The sequence below is a fragment of the Lycium ferocissimum genome, chromosome 12, assembly GCF_029784015.1.
Source record: "Lycium ferocissimum isolate CSIRO_LF1 chromosome 12, AGI_CSIRO_Lferr_CH_V1, whole genome shotgun sequence".
In the NCBI taxonomy this organism is placed as follows: Eukaryota; Viridiplantae; Streptophyta; class Magnoliopsida; order Solanales; family Solanaceae; genus Lycium; species Lycium ferocissimum.
Genome location: NC_081353.1, coordinates 42508953 through 42526968, shown reverse-complemented (window position 1 = coordinate 42526968; position 18016 = coordinate 42508953). Strand labels below are relative to the sequence as shown.

The 18016-nt window shown below is 37.7% G+C and overlaps 1 protein-coding gene and 1 long non-coding RNA gene across 2 annotated transcripts; both read left to right on the top strand.

Moving 5' to 3' along the window:
• The first annotated feature begins 3596 nt into the window (after window positions 1–3596).
• Window positions 3597–7139, top strand: LOC132039739 (uncharacterized). Its single transcript, XR_009410459.1, has 2 exons — window positions 3597–4142; window positions 4243–7139. It is a non-coding gene; the product is annotated as an uncharacterized LOC132039739 (long non-coding RNA).
• A 7927-nt stretch (window positions 7140–15066) lies between these two features.
• On the top strand, window positions 15067–15988 carry LOC132040367 (zinc finger protein ZAT10-like). The gene has a single exon (XM_059430997.1). The coding sequence runs from the start codon at window positions 15197–15199 to the stop codon at window positions 15860–15862; it is 666 nt and encodes a 221-aa protein (XP_059286980.1). The 5' UTR covers window positions 15067–15196; the 3' UTR covers window positions 15863–15988.
• Window positions 15989–18016: the final 2028 nt, after the last annotated feature.

Sequence of the window (18016 nt, the reverse complement as noted above, 5' to 3'; positions counted from 1 at the left end):
GGACAATGACACGAACTCGAGGTAATAATCTCGACCAGTCCTTCCTCGCCTTAGATTCTCAAACTCGTAGCCTTGGACATTCTCTAACCTCAATTGGCATGAAATGTTCAATAAAATTTTTGGGTAAATTCATCCCAAGTTCTTACTAGGTGCATCCTCCTCGGGGGCCCCGTTCCCATGTCTCATATATAAATATGGGCCACATCATGCACTGAAAGCTCCGATTTGACTGCCTCTGTATAAAAATGATGCATCACACGAAATATTTTCCGGAGTCCATCAATGAAATTTCGGGGTTCTTCCTCCTTTCGACCTCGTGAACACTGGCGGCTTCATCCGCAAAAACTCCTGAGTCCTAGAACTATTTGACCCACTACTAACACCTGAGCTGGGGGCTGATTCTTGTCGCTGTGCCTGGTTGGCAACGATCTGAGTAAGAAGCTGGATGGCTCCTCTCATATCCATCGAAGTGTTGGAGGTGTATTCGTAGGAGTCGTAGGGACTTACGTTGTTTGAGTCGGAACGATCTCTTCGTGAGTGCATGTTTGCAGCTTGACCCCTTTTGTGGGTGTTCTCTTGTTGTACTTTCTCTTATAAGGCATTTTTCGAAAATACGTACTCGCGTGAATTAGAAGGAAATCCTAAGAGTAATGCTCTAACCGCACGATTTAAAGTATGAAAGAAGTGAGACAATCCCGAATGTCTTGGTGGTCAATCGTTTATATGTGTGGGGCCCTCACACATATAAAAGAGACCCCAGCTGGACACGGCTTCATAGACTCCCTAGGACACTTAAACTTAATGCTATGATACCAAGCTTTGTCACGCCCGAACACGGGCACGGACGTAACACGGCACCGGTGCACATCGCACGTGACCGAGCGAACAAGCTGGGTGTCGAATCAACATGTGATATCAAAACATAACTAATTTATAAAAATAAAACTAACACATCTTGATTAACTAAAAGTCTGTTTTGAAATATCATAATGCGGAAATACTTAGACAATCGAACATATCGAAAGTAGCCAACATGGCTAAACCAAACAATCGAACGATCGCCAACAAGGCTAACATAATAAATATCATTCGTACCGAACGTGTCTATGAAGCCTCTAAGAGTCTTTGAATAATAAAGTTTGTCTATAAACCGAACCGATCGGATAACTAACAACGCCCGAAGGAATTTGGGGCTCACCAATAGGCGATACGTGCACTCCTAAATAGCCGAGTCGTCAACTTGTATATCGTTGCATCGCGAGATGCGAGCCCTAACAATAAAAAGGGACATCAGACATTTGAATTGTACTTGGTATGTAAAGCAATCAAGCAATAAAATCGAAACCGAAACCGATAATCGAATCGTAATAGCAAGGAAGTAGAGATATGAATACTCCTGCTCTATATACGAATCATCTCGTATTATCCGTGTTTGTATATGTGGGGCCAATAATAATAAATGCACGCTATGGCCTCGGCCTAGTAGTGCGTCGATCAATGGCCTCGGCCATGTATACGTATACACAAAGATCGTGGCACTTTGTGCCCTCGGGCAAAATCACATATGTATAATTATGGTAAATTAATAAGGATCGAGACCATAACAACAATGAACAATGCCGAATCGAAATAGACACGGCTTTGGACCGAATTGAAAACACCGATCGTTTCGAGCATACCGAATTTCTAGACCGAGACTCATTGTGGTAACAATGCATAAGTCTATAAAGATTACGTCGAGTTCATAATATTCAAATTGATAACCATGAACGAATTCTCAGAATCGCAACCCTAGAAGATAACGGTTCTACAACATATCATAAAACCAGGGCTAAACTGTATTCTGAGTCAAATTACTGACAAGTATGAAGAATGAGGCGTAGGGAGAATCATGAACATTCCCTAACGTAGATAGTTAGCCTCACATACCTTAATTCCGGCCTTTGAGCGAAATACAATGTTCGTCGCCCCTTTCAACTTTGATCTATATCAATACAAGCCAAAGGGATTCTATATTAGCAATAATATTCATGCTTTGGTCATCTAAGCATTTTATCAAACACTTAGTGGGCATAAAGCTTCACAATCTCCATAAATGGTGTTTCTTCACCCAATTCCCATTCTATTACTTCTAGCTAATTCTACAATTTCAATTAGATGTAATTAACATCATTCTCCATCACCCATATGAATACAACAATCCCAAGTCAACAATCTAAAAACCCTATCATAGTTCATATAATTCTCTTTATCAAACCCATTTACTATTCTCCCAAGAACTCATCAACACTTTAATCATCATGAAAAAGTCATGAAACTTACCTTAGATAGTGGTTGAACAAGTCTTGAGTGGAGTTACTTCTCTAGCACCAAAACCCTACTTCACTTCCCTTGGGTTTTCTTGAATTAGATGAACCTTGGCTAGGTTTCATACATTTGGGTTCATGGATTTGGTGTTATTGATTATGGATTTCCCTTGAATTTTCGTGTGGATGAAGGTTAGAGAGTATTCTAGAGGTTTTCTTGACCAAGAATGATGAAAATATGATTTTGGACGAGTTGGGTCTTATATAAAGTAGTCCAGAAAAGTCTGGACAAAATCTCTCTGTCACAACTTGCGACGGGGCTGCGGCGTCGCATGTAGTGTCTGCGAGTCGCATCTGTCGTCGCATCTGGTGACAGAGGCGATTTTCTGTCGGACAGTCTGTCGTAAAATGGCCATAACTTTTTGTGTATAGCTCCGTTCAAGACCCATAATATACCGTTGGAAAGCTATTTCAAAGGGCTACAACTTTCATCAAGGAAGTTTTCCCAAATTCATCACAGATTTTCACGAAAGTTGGATGGAAGGCAGACGTATCAAAAACTTAGCCTATTCGATAGGATTTCAAGTGCCTTACTATTAGCCATATTGAGACGATCATATCTCCTTGCTCCGATCTCTGATTGGCTTGGTCTTTATATCGTTAGAAAGGTATTTTTATGTACTACAACTTTCATTGAGGGTACTTTCCCAAATTCCCAACTAATCAAAGAGTTATCATTTGCCGAAGTAGGCTATCGACCATTTTCGCAAAACGTCCAAACCTTCAATTTTTCCACTAAAACTCTAATGCTATGAGTCTAAACTTAGTTCCAAGATGCAGGGTGTTACAGGGGCCCTGTCCCGTCTTCTGATTCTGTTATGTATGTTAGAGGCCTGTAGACATGTCTGTGGGTGTGGCGATATCTGTACAGTTATATGCACGTATTGTATGTTTGGGCGGTTTATTCACCGCGGCCGGTCGGCTCGCCTTTATATGTATATATGGATATGTTGGCCCGGTGTGGCCTCGTTGGTATCTTCGCGCACAGTAAATTTTGGTTAGCAAGCAAAATGAGGAAACTCGCCCAAATTTTTCCGGATACTTGAGTTACTACTTTTGGACTTTTTTACGTACGGTGCCCCGTTGGGCAGCACTAGTCACAACCTACGGGGCTGGGTCGTGACACCGAGAATGCACAATTTAATTAAGGTTTTTAACAAATAAGATAGAAAAAGGCTTATCTGCGACCAACAATTAACGACGGGTTACAAATCCCGTCCTTAAAAGTACATGTATAGGGATGAGAACTTTTCCTGGTTTCTAATTCCCCAATATTTAACGAAGAGCCTACATCTAGTCCCAAAAGATATGGATATCCAGTCCCTAATAATCATACTTTAGCCGAGACAAAAGGCACCACTTATTTTTATCTCTTGTATATAATATCAGAAAATAATAAAATAAGACACCTAAAATTATAGAAATAAAAACTCACACTCCAATATTTCCTTCATCCCTTTAGGGAAATCCAAATCCTAATAGTTCATCTCCCTGGCAATTTGCTCTTGCTATTGGTGATTTGTTGTTTCCTCAAAAATACTAGGTCAACCCTCTTCCTCTCCTTTCTAGAAAAACCCTAGAATTCAAATTTTATAGTCAAATTCATACAAACTCCATATTGATTCTGAAATTCCATTTCAATTATGAAAAAAATGGCATTGGAGATTGAGGAGGTGGAATCAATAAATGGTGAATCATCATCGTCTTCGATGGCAGTTAACGGCGGCCTTGAGGATGAGAGTTTAAGGAACGCTGTGTATGCTGCAGCTGGACGTCGTGTGCGATTTTCAGTGCTTCTTTAGCTATTTTCTCTTAATTTTTTTGGCAGATGAATGCTTTACCTATTTCTTGTGATTTAGGGTATTTATTTTTGCAGCTCTCTTGGTTTCGTAGGTATGTCTATGAATTCTTTCTTTCACTACATGAACAAGCGTTAATGTTTTCCCTTCTATTTATCTTCAAATTTTGAGATTATCCTTACTTATGTGGTGACAAATTCAAGAATGACAAGTTTGTGCTAAGACAATTTAGCTTATATGGTTTGGGAAAGTTGAGAATAGTCAGGTCTATTTTTTTTTGGTATGTTTATACCCATCAATTGATGATAATAATTGTGCAATTTTACTTAAAAATTCTATTTTTGTTGAACCTTGTTGGGTATAAGATATTATCTTTGGGATTGCAGTCTATTCAGGTTTGGCTTATGTACTTACAAAATGTCTTGCATAAGGTATCCCTGTAGGTATCATCCACCTATATCAGTTGATTCAAGTCAAACTAGGGACTGAAATACTATTTTGCAACAGATGGATTATAAAAAAATAAAAAATAAAAAAAGAATGCCACATTTTCTTTCCAAAAAGTTAATTAAACACTTTCGGACGAACGTCTAAATGAAATATAAATTGCAATAGTATTGCAATCATGCTAGGAGTTTCTCATGTGGTGTTTAAGCTTATATAAAATTGTCAGTGAAAAATATTGGAGCTATACACGTTAATCTCATGCTTTTGACTTCATAAGCCTTATTTTTAAGCTCACATGTTATCAAGAATCATGCCTCTTGCATAAAGAAATACCCAATAAATAGTTTTCTAAGCATTGAGTCTTTTTAATTTTTGTGTTGTTAACTGTGGTAGATGATGTGATGTAACGACCCGTCATGTTGTTTTTGTAATCATAACTGGTAATAATGCCTCCAAATAATGATTTTCTATCATGTTTTTGGATTTTGTTGTCCCAAAGCGAAAATTTATGACACGAAACTATTATGTCTATCGTTGGAGCTGGTGTGTATCAAAAATCTGAGTGGAATTCGCAGAGTTTAGGTAATTTCTCACTGTATTTTTAGTAGCTGACTTTAACTTATGTAGCCTTAAGAGATTTACTTCTTTTGCAGCGAGACCTGACAGAGAAAGTTGAACGTGTTCACATAAGTTCAGTATTAAGGTTTGAACTAAGACGCTCAATAGGTAACTTGTGATTTTAATTTTAGAACCTTAAGTATTTTTAAAGTTTGAAGAGTTACGAAACTATTAATATTATGCTGGGCTGATTTAATATGTAGGTTTCTTGAATCTTACTTGTAAAGTTTCTATGTTAAATACGAGGTTCAGGCTTGTGATCACAAATAATGAAAAGTCAAAGCCTGCACAAAATTAGTTTTAGATTGTTATGCTATATTTGTTCTTTCTATCTGCCTCATTTTTCTTATGTTTGGAATTCCAGGTTGGTTCACTATCTTGAACAGATACAGCACCTCTAGCTTGATATTAGTTTCAGTCCTTCCTGAAATATAATGTTCTTATTCTTTCTGTTATTTATCTGGTCAAATTATTGCTACAGAATGTACTGCTCATGTTTAAGTCCAGTTGCAATTTGTTTCTTCCTATTGTTGATTCTATCTTAAATCTGACCTTCTTGCTATTATAGCAGCCTATCATTTCCGTTATTGTATTGTTTGTCATTAAAACACTGATTTATAGCAGCCCACGAGATTACACTTGATATTAGTTTTAGCCTATCATTTTCGTTATTATAGCAGCCCACGAGATTACATCTGATATAGCATCTTCAAGGTACAATTACACTCATCTTCTTAAATTTTATTTAATTTCCCTTACTTAGTGTCTGGCTCTAAAATAATACTTTCTGCACTTTTCATAGTAACTATCCACTGTAAAATCAGCCCTGTTACTATGTATCCATCTACTTTTATCCTCCTCCGGGGGTCACTTTAACATGTTTTAGACTGTTTAACAGGTTCAGCAGTTGGGAAATTTCCTACTCATAGAAATTTCTCCTCATTCTAATGTTCTTCCCATAGTATCATATTTTTATACTATAGAAACGCTGGTTTCGACATCTCTGCTTGATGTCAACACAAAACCAAGTTGAGGACATTACAGTCTTTACATAGCAGATCTAAGCAAAATGTTCTTCAACCCTAGAAAAGTAGAAATGAACTGCCACCACATCAATTGTTTCACTTTCCCTCTCTCTTTCGACCTTTCTCTACAACGTTTTACATCGTCCTTAATTTTCATTTTACAAAGGCTACGGCGGCGGCAGTTTCAGTTTGTCTATCAACTTATGTCGTTCCGGGTAAAATTTTCCTATATTATTTCTCATTCTAGCAGTTTTCTGGTGATTTATGAGTTTCTACTCAACCCTAAACACTGTTAGTTTGGATTCGAATTTGGGAGTTCTTCCTCATAACTTGTTTTCGTCTAGATTGGTTGTTTCCTCAACTAAGAGACTATAGTTAGAACCTTTTTTCGCTCATGTAATATATATATATATATATATATATATATATATATATATATATATATATATATATACACACGAGGCATTTTCTGTTTGTGAATTTAAACTTGAGGGATTATGATGACGAATTTTGCGACTGACATTGTTGTTGCTCGAGATAAGCGCTTCGTATCGAAATTTGAGTTTAAATTCTAGAGGCCATTGCAGTCGTATTCAGTGGGATCAACTGGATGTTGTCCAGTTTTGGAAGGGTGCAGAGGAGTTTTCAAAGTATTGCCCTGATAAATGATGCAAACAGTTGGCTTCACACTTCACATACAATTTTTTCATTGCATATGGAGAGGTTGTGCTTCAGTCTTCACATAGCAGAAAATCATTTGTATTATTGCCAAGCTATGTAATGTAGTGTATGTGCTCCTATGGTGACGTACGTGTATCTATAGTAGGAACCACTTCATCATGAAATAAGTGATGTGAATACGGGAATACAAATTCATTAGTCCTGATTGATATCCTATACTATCATTTAACAGCAGCTCTACACACCTCCCAAAAACAAAATGGAATTTTTAAATTCAATATGCCAGCACGGGTCTTTGCCCTCTAGTACTAGTATAAACCTTCGTAATTCTAATACAATCAGGAATAAGAAGTTTGAGTCGTCTCTTTGTTGGGATAATACTAAACTTAACTCTCTTTTTTTTTCTTCTTTATCCGAGTAAGCACAAGTATTTACAATGTCTAAACTCGTTCAGATAAACTTAACTCCTTTTTTTTTTTTCTTCTTCTTCATCCCGGTAAGCATAGGGTTTTTTCCCTCATGTTTGACTAGAAGATACTGGTGCAGTGCAGGTTTTGGGGAATATATTGAAGAAGTATATGCTGCATATGAACAACACAAACTAGAGACCACGGTAACTTCTCTTTTCTTTATCATCTTACTTTAGTTTTAACGTATGGACGACCTATTATTCCAGCTTCTCTGTTTGAAAGAAGTTATTTCCTTACCATTCACAACAAATTTCCCAATGATATATACAAGCTAAGCTACCTAAGGTAAGGCTCTAAACTAGGAGCTAAATATACAATGTCCATAAATAGAAGATCTACACTAATCAGAAGATATTTACATATATTCTAACACTCCCCCGCAGTCGAAGCGGGAGGTCGTCGAACGCTTAGACTGTCCCGAAAATCCTCAAATAATACCAAAGGGAGACCCTTGGTAAATATATCGCAATACGATAACGGGATGGGACATGGAGCACTCGAACCTGGCCTCGAGCAACCTTTTCACGAACAAAGTGAATATCCATCTCGATATGTTTAGTGCGTTGATGTTGAACAGGATTACCAGCAAGATATATAGCACTAACATTATCACAATATACCAATGTAGCTAGTTTGGATAGGACGGTGAAGTTCCAAAAGTAGATTCGCAACAACAAGATTCGGAAACCACATTGGCTACCTCGGTACTCGAACACCGCACTCGAACGGGATAATGTTGCTGTCGTTTAGTGACCAAGAGATCAAGTTATCCCCAAGAAAACACGATAACAGTAAGAGGACCTCACGGTATACCGGACATCCACCCCAATCTGCATCTGTATAAGAAACAAGAGTCGATGTAGAAGAAGGATAAAGATGGAGTCCATGGTCAAGAGTACCCTGAATATAGCGCAAAATGCGCTTGAGAGCGTGCATGTGTTCATCCTTCGGGTCATGCATGAACAAGCACACCCTGTTGCACAGCATATGTAATGTCGGTCGCGTGAAAGTGAGATCAAGTGCCAAACAAGGCTCGCATAGAGGGATGGATCCTCGAACGGCGTGTCTTTAAGTAGCCCGAGCTTCGGTTTAGTATCAACGGAGTAGGTGAGGACTTACATGAAGACATGCGGCAAGACGATCAATAATTTCTATGGCATATTTCTTCGCGACAAAAATAAACCACACTGCGCATGACGGGTCACTTATACCCAAAAATAGCTAAGCTACTCCAAGTCCTTCATAGCAAATTCGGAGCTAACAAGAAATGATAGACTTACGAAGCCCATCGGATAGCAGTCAAGATAATGTCGTCCACATATAACGAAGATAAGCCATAGATGTACCTTCCGATAGACAAACAGAGAATGATCGGATGTCTTTGTGAGAAAACCTAAGTGTATGAACATAATCGGCAAATTTCTTGTACCAAGCAGTGGAGCTTTGTTTAAGCCCATAAAGAGACTTCTTCAATAAACACACATGATTGGGTTTTTCGGGATCCCGAAACCCCATAGGCCGTGCATGTAGACAGTCTCTTAAGGTCACCATGTAAGAAAAGCATTCTTCGACATCAAGTTGATGAATTGCCAAGCTTTAGATAAAGCCGTGCTAAGAAGCGTGCGAATAGTAGCCGGTTTGACCATAGGGCTAAAAGTGTCACCACAATCCACTCCAACTTTGTTGAGTTTTGCCATCACCTACAAGACGGGCTTTATGCCTCTCAAAAGAACCATCGATTTTTCTTTATGAGCAAAAATCCACATAGAATTACATTAACATCGGATGGACGGGCACCAACTCCCACGTCTTGTTTTTAATAAGAGCATCATATTCGGCATCCATAGCCTTTTTCAATTCGGGTCACAAAGGGCCGACAACGGGTTACTGGCGATGGAGATTTAGAGACCGTGGAAAGAAGATTGAAGTTCTTTTTTGGCTTAAAGATCCCATTTTAGTCTGCGGGTAATAGCAAAGCCGAGGAGGTGAGGAATTTGCGGAGTTGGTATGGGAAGAGTTGGAGGAGATGGGCTGCCAGGGAAATGGGTAGGGGCCTGGAACGGGGTTGGGGCAGACGGCCCAGCAGGTGAAACGAGAGGGGTGGAGGCTGGCAGCCCAGCTGGAGGAATATGGAGGCTAGTAGAGGGTGGCGACACTTGGCTTGTGCTGACAGGTGGGGAAGTGGGCTCAATGTGTGATTTGTGAGCAGTAGAAAGATAATGGATGACCGAGGGGGGTAGTTCATCATCGAAGAAACTATATGTGTTATTTTGGGGAGTATGCAACTTTGCAAACGGGAATTGTGTTTCATCAAAAATCACATGACGGCTTATGATGATTTTCCGAGAAGACAAGTCATAGCATTTATATCCCCGGTGATTAGACGGGTATCCCAAAAAAACACAAGGAGTTGAGCGGGCTTGGAGTTTGTTTATGGTAGTTGAAGGAAATAGAGGATAACATAAACACCCAAAAACCGAAGATGTAAATAGGTCGGGTCCTTTTGATAAAGAATCCGAAGGGGATTGATAGTTCAATAGCTTATGAGGAAGAATATTGAGAAGGTAAGTTGCCATTTGCAAAGCATGATGCCAAAATGAGGGAGGTACCGAAGCATGTGCAAGTAAAGTGCGAACGACATTGTTAATCGTACGAATTTTTCTTTCGGCTTTTCCATTTTGAGGAGAAGTATGAGGGCAAGACAAACGGAAAGAAATCCCATGCTTTGTACAAAAATCCCAGAAAGCCTTATTATCAAATTCCCTACCATTATCACATTGTATGTTCTTTATTTCCCGTTCAAATTGAGTTTGGATGAAAGTTCTAAAATTTAAAATGGTGGAATAAGCATCGGATTTATTAGCTAACGGAAAAGTCCATAAAAAATTAGAAAAATCATCCAACAACAAGATATAATATCTATGACGAGAAGAACTCAAAACGAGCGATGTCAAAGATCGGTATGAACAATATCAAATGGCATAAAAGTAGTAGAATTTGAAGATCGAAAAGGCAATTTAATATGTTTCCCAAGGGGACATGAATGACAAATACTAGAATCTCCAGATTTATGACGGTCAATAATTTTATTCTTCTAAGAAAACTCAAAATATTAGCGCCGGGTGACCCAACCGTTCATGCCATAAGGAAGGAGCTAAAGCGGAAAAGTAGAATGAGACAAGACATTCGGCGTGGTGATGGGATAGAGCGCGCCCATTGTCACATCTCATTAGACGCATTCCCGTCTGAAAATCCTTCACAGAAAACCCAAACGGATCAAATTCAATGGAAACATAGTTATCAGTTGTAAACTTTCTAACTGACACTAAATTTTTGATAAGATGAGGGGCATGGAGAACATTTTTAAGGGCTAAGGGAGGATGCGGAGACTTTAAATGTGTATGACCATAACCACGGTGGAATAGACTGACCATTACCAACAGTTATACCACTGTTATTGCTCAAATTAAAGTAAGACGTGAGATTACCTTGCCCGGATGTCATATGAGAAGTGGCACCGGTGTCCATATACCAGTTTGGATCCGGAGGAGTAATGCGAGGTGTGTGCATCGCTGCCTATATCAGTTGGGGTCGGACCGTAGCCGAGAGGCTTGTCGTGCGGTCGAGGTCCAAGAATCCCGTGTCTTTGGTGTTGGCCTTGTCGGAAATGAGGCTGGCCGATGGACCGCAGGAAATGGGCACGGTGGAACCGCCCACCGCATCCATGGCCAAGGCCACCGCGGCGAAGACGACCACGGATGCAGGGCTTGCCGGCCACCGTTCCACTCGTTGGTGCCGCCGCCTTTGCCCCCACCGGAGTTACTCCCGAATCCTTTGCCGCCGCCACGACCACCGGACGACGAACGCCGGCTTCCCTTAATTGTTTCGGTGTTGGTGCCGTTTCCCACCATAATTATTACGGTGGTTAGAATGTTGATCAACATTCTCGTGGGAATCATCCAAGTCACGGGCCACCATGGCAGAATCGGTGGTCTGAATCGCCTTCTTGGTCCCGCTCTTCAAGAACGAGCATTGAGCGGGCTTGATAAAATTGAGGGCAGAGGGTCACTTTGACGAATTAGTGTGGCCACCCCTTTGTATGACTCGGTAAGGCCCGAAACCAGTTGGAGAACCAGCCGGCTATTGTCCACCGGAGAGCCGACGCTCTTAAGTTGATCCGACAACGACTTGAGATGTTGACAGTAAGCAGAGACATTTGGGAAATTCTCCATTTGTGTGTGAGTGAATTCATACTCAAGCGTAACGGCACGGGAGTGTTTGTTATCTTGGAAGATATCACGCAACCTATTCCAAGCCTCCATTGCCGTGGTGTCGGGTTCAAGAATGGTGTGTAACGATCATGTGAGATAGTGGCGTAGATCCACCGAAGAACTGTTGCATCGAGAGTGGACCACGATTCCTTCTCCTCGTCGGTCTTAGGCATCTTCTCCTTGCCCGGCCGGAGGAATAATATGATCAAGGACCTTATGGGATCTTGCGTGAATTTTGAAGAGCTCCGCCCATGTCGCATATTGAACGTTCTCCATCTCAAGAGTGATGGGAACAAGATTCTTGATGTTTGAAACAGAAGAGCAGGGTGGAAAGATGACTTGGAGTCAGCCATGGAGGTGGAGAATGTGGAGAAGAAGGTGAAAGAATGGAGCAAGAAGATGGGCGGCTAGGGTGTGGAAGAGGTAGGATCTTTTGCTAGAAATCGATACCATGAAAGAAGTTATTTCCTTACCATTCACAACAAATTTCCCAATGATATATACAAGCTAAGCTACCTAAGGTAAGGTTCTAAACTAGGAGCTAAATATACAATGTCCATAAATAGAAGATCTACACTAATCAGAAGATATTTACATATATTCTAACACTGTTGAACTGCCATCTCTTTCAATTTTTCAAAGAGGTCTCATCTTATCGGTTTCTTTTCATCTATCTTTTTCCCCCAAGGCTATATTTATTTTTAGTTTCTTTTACCAACTCCTTTATATGTTTTTCCTTTTTGCTCTATTGTGACTACATGATTACTTTGATATTTTCAATTAAATGCTTCTTAAGGAGCATCTCCATTGCATTTCTTAGGTTAAAGATGATGTTAGCTATAGACAACAATTATTTTTATTCTAGGGGAGACATACATGAAGAATAATTGGAGGTTTCATTAGATTGTGTAATGCCCTTTGTTTTCAGCTCTTATTTATGGATCGGGCTCCTCTCCATTTCCCTTCTCTCCATTTTCCCCAAGTACTACCTTAGATTGGAGACACATGGCATGAGTTAGAATTAATGACTAAGATTTAATTGACTAAAACAAGGTCTAACCATAGTTCATATAATTAATAACTTATCCATAAATATATTAAAATATTTTCTCTCTCTTCCTATTTTAATATTCCGTCTTTTTTTTCGATCATGAAAACTCTTTAATGGTGATATTTTTCATAATATGGACGATTTTTTCAGAAATATACAATTATCAATTGAATAATGGGGTCTATATTATGTGAATTAGTAAGCATCACAATTGAAAAAATGAAAAATATCACCAATTGAATAATGGGTCTATTGGGGAAAAAAAATTAAGTGGTAAAAGATAATCGGGTAAATTAGAAAAGATATTTTCTTTTGAGTAGGAAAAGTAAAATAGGTAGAGAGAGAAAAATATTCTAATATATTAATGGATAAGTTATTAATTATATGAACTATGGTTAGGGCCTTGTTTTAGTCAATTAAATCTTAGTCATTAATTCTAACACATGCCATGTGTCTCTAATCTAAGGTAGAACTTGGGGAAAATGGAGAGAAGGGAAATGGAGAGGAGCCCAATCCCTTATTTATGTACATGAAGAATAATTGGAGCCACAATGGGAAATTGGCCCTATGGCTATAATTGCAAGCTAATCAATGTACTTTTCTTTAGTAGTCATGGAACTACATATGAATAGTCGAAAAGTAAGAATATAATGTTAAACAACGTCATCCCTACAATAACCCAGAATCATTGATTACATAAATGGTTAGCATAAGGTCCATTGACTAATTATATTCATGCATTTGCATACAGTCAACAATATATATTAGCCAAACTCGTAATAAGGAAAGTGAATCACAGTCAAAGTTGGCAAGTTGTTAACACGGCTGCTGGCTGCTGATGAAGTCAATAGTGCGAAATAACACTGAATCTACTGTTCCTGTAATAATGGATGCGGTAAAAAAAAAAAAAAAAAAAAAAAAAACACTTATATTTTTCAAGTGACTGTATGTTCTATGCTTTAGCAATTTAAAAATATTTATACAATCAGATCACTAGCTTATAAGCTAATTATAAATATTTTCTTATAAAAAATATTAATTAGTACTCTAATAAGCTAAATATGATAACTAACCTGTGTTATCATATGGTAAACTATAAATGGCGCCATAAGAAATATTACATTTATCAGAATTATAACTTCTTATTTTTTTCAATTAATTATATTTAGTTTTTAATATCTTGTAGGTAATGGAGGAGTCAAGGTTTTCACTAAGAAAATTCAAAATATTTAGAAGTAAACACAACAAGAAGTTAAGGAATTCGACATCTAGCATATATGCATAAAAAGTTAATTTTGACGACGTTATATATACATAATAATTTTCGGTTGAAAGATTTGAATGAACCCTTTGCATCTCCCTAGCTATGTACGCTCCTGCTTTTGGGTGTTTAACCTATTAGGTCAATCAATTAAATTTGTGAGATAAGAGCCACAAGCAATATGATTAAACCAAATTCGGTCGATTATTTGATAATGTAAAATAATGAAAATAATGTAATAACAATAACAAAGTAAATAATCAAGCAAAAACAATAAGTTAAAGAGAGGTAATTTTTCGAATATACAAAAACTCTTGGTGCGCACAACCATACTCATCAAGTGTTTATTACTATTGTTTGTAAATAATCAGCCTGATCAATTAATAAGAATCATTTCTTCTCTCTTTATTATATTGTTTATGCTTGTTTATTTAATTTATTACGTTATTTTCATTATGTTTACATTATCAAATTGCATTTGGTTTAATTATATTGCCTGTGGCCCTGATTTTGCAAGTTTAATTACTTGAATTAATAACTAGATCTATGTTAAACAGTAGGGTGAGATGCTTGACTTCTGATGGAGTCCATATAGAGTCTATACCACTTGCATTGGGCATATTCCCCCTTTTGCACTAATAAAATACTAGCAACCGACCCCAATCCTTTCATCCTAGCTTGTAGGCTTGCAGCCACCCTTCTTGAGACTTAATTCAGTCACCCACTCGTACAAAACAAGTTGCACTTGGGCCCTAGCCCTACCGATAAGAATTATAGTGGGATGGTTCTGGATCAATACTCTAATTAAGATTTTGGTTCGAGCCCTTCGGAAAGAAAAATAAAATTACTCACTATGTTAGAAGCACTTTCCTTTTAAATGAGCTCTATAATGCGCAAATGCAAATATTATCTACCCCAAGATGGGTACCGGACGCCGAGTGGGTACTCGGAAAAAAATAAAATTCCACTTGGCCCTCAAGCAATCGCTTTCTCAAACGTGCTCCAATTTCCTTCCCTTTTCTTTATTAAGTACTTAAGCAACCACCTGATTACTACCTTCCTACTCCTTGTCCGGCAACTTCCTCCTCTTTCTCACCATACCCCTTTATAAACAACTCACTAACAACTTCACTCACTCAAATCACCAAGCTCAATTACAAATCTTCTCTCTTCTTTCCACTCCCAAATTATTCATTCACAGATAGCAATGGCACTTGAAGCTTTGAACTCACCAACTACCATAACCTCACCATCACTATTTCAATTTGAAAATACAACTCCAAGTTACCTAGAATCTTGGACAAAAGGCAAGAGATCAAAGCGACCTCGTAGCATCATGGAGCAACAACCAACTGAAGAAGAATACTTAGCTTTTTGTCTTCTCATGCTAGCACGTAGTGGCAATAATAATTTTACTACTACTACAACCAATTCAATAACACCAATTATATCAAAGAATTTGTACAAGTGTTCAGTGTGTGGTAAGTCATTTGGTTCTTATCAAGCTTTAGGAGGACACAAAGCTAGTCATCGTAAACCACTCTTTAACGGAGAAGTCAACGAACACTCCGTTACAACCACGACTAGTGCCACGTCAGCTAACTGCATTAGTGGAAAGACTCACGAGTGTTCCATTTGTCACAAGACTTTTCCAACTGGGCAAGCTTTGGGTGGTCACAAAAGGCGTCACTACGAGGGGAAGGTGACGTCATCATCATCGGACGGTGTGGGGTCCCCTAATAGCCTGCGTGGCTTTGACTTGAACGTTCCGGCTTTGCCGGAATTTTGGCCGGGTTTTGGCTCCGTCGAGGATGAGGTGGAAAGTCCTCATCCAGCTAAGAAATCGAGACAATTTCTGTCGACTAAACTTTGAATTATTTCAAGAAATTTGAACTTAGTTATTTGGTGAAAAAAATATCCCTTCTTGTAAATATCGAATTCACTTGGTGAGAGTGATTATTTGATTATCTAATTGATTCAATTTATTTTTTGGAAGTAATTGCTATGGCTATAATTTGTTCTCTAAGCATGTTGTTAGAAGAATATTCCTATATGAGACCGTTAACAATGTCTTAATTAACTGTAGGCAAAGTGCTGTAAGCAAAGCGGGTATAGTCAGTCTATATCGTTAACGCGTTTACTATTTGTAATACGACTTTTCATGATTCACATTTATAAATTATTAATTCTTATTTGTCATTTGGAGAAAGAAATAGAGTTAATTTTGTGCAGAAAAAGCTAAACTACTAAATTTTAAAAAGAATTATAGACGCATTGAAAGTGGCCAATTTTGATTTCACTATATAAAACCCATATTTAAATCTTTAAAAAGGTAATTAGTCGGAGGCTAAGGGTGTGCATATATATATATATATATATATATATATATATATCAAAATTCAACTCCCCGTTCCTAATTCCTTTTTTAAAAAGAAAATTAAAAAAGAGAAAAATTACAAGCATTTAGTATAAATACTAACATATATTCACAACAAATGAAAAGACCATTAATTGACTATATAAAAGCATAAACACACTTTTAAAAAACCAATTAATTACATAAATCTGCTCGGCAAACTAAAAGAACCCAGCCTTAATTTTGTTAAGACTCCTAGTAAATAATATCTATTGATCTACTATTGGCATCTCATATGAAATATGAAAGTAATGCGAACAAGGCATGCAATTAAATTGCGTTCCTACTGCTAAATCCCCCAAACAAATCACATAACAATTCCCATCAGTAATCACTATTCATAATCTTCCTTTCTTTTCAAACCTCGTCTTGTCACATGCATGATCTTGGTACAAAAGGACAACAAACGACACACGAATGATCTCTTTGTTGATTTTTATGTGACGATACTCAGCATTTACTTTTTCCAAATCAAGAGTAGGCAAGTTGCTACTTAGTTTTGATAAGATTAATTCTTCACAATTTGCAATTGAAACGTCGTCTAGACATACACTATTGCACTGAAACCTTGTTCTATTTCTTCCTCTTCTTCTTGGTGGACACATGACCATCGATCATCTCGTGTTCCGTTGTTATCGTCAATTTCGATCCATCGGTGTATGTTTTTGGTGGAGAATTGGATCTCCACTGGCATCGATGAATAATCAACAACATTATTCGTCGGTGTAAACATCGAGTGCAAGTAATTAGTTTTTACCTTTTTTGTCTTCTTTTATTTGCTTGATGATAGTCTAGGCAATTGGAGAGAAACAACAAAAAAGAACTTCACGGAGGATGTTATATAGCATGACTAGTTTCCCAAATTATTCTTTTTCCTAATTCAACTATGAAAAGTATTCACTCTAAAGTATGGATTTTTTTTTTTTTTGCGAGAATCCTTATTCAAGTAGGAGATGGTCTAGTTTCCAAGTTACTGTGAATCAAGAAGATAAAATATGATTTGTTTGAATTTTAATAGAATGCTATTTTTATATTACGTTTTATGAATGTCGACTATCAAAAATTGAACATATACATGAAAATGAAAATTTATTTTTAATATAGTGAACAAGTAAAAATAGACGGATGGACTATTTTATAGAGCGAGTATGGTATGAATGACATAGGCTGTGGTTGAGATCAAATTGCACATACATTATTGGCACAATACATAAACAAGCCCTTTAACTTGGCGCGAGTTGGCAACTATGACCTTAAACTTTGCTAGTGCACAAGTAGGCACTTAAACTTGCCAAAAGTTGAATATATAAACACATATCTTTGACGTGTGTGATGTGGCGCGTTGACATAACACCGAACAAAATGATGTCACATCGGCCATCGTCGGCATTTGTGTGTTACATGTTCGACTTTAGCTAGTTTAAGTACTTCGCTTATCTAAAAGAAAAAGTTTTAACGTCATTGCCGCCACGCCAAGCTAAAAACTTGTTTATGTGTTTTGCCTACATTATTTATTGCAATGAAGATATATATGTTGTGTGTGTGTATATATATATTCCTAGATGTTAAAACATATTAGTACACAATTTAGCCAAATTTTCTATTTCATTT

Bases quoted from the DNA above. Each gene is read 5' to 3' on its own strand.
- LOC132040367 (XM_059430997.1), top strand. From the start codon at position 15,197: ATGGCACTTGAAGCTTTGAACTCACCAACTACCATAACCTCACCATCA.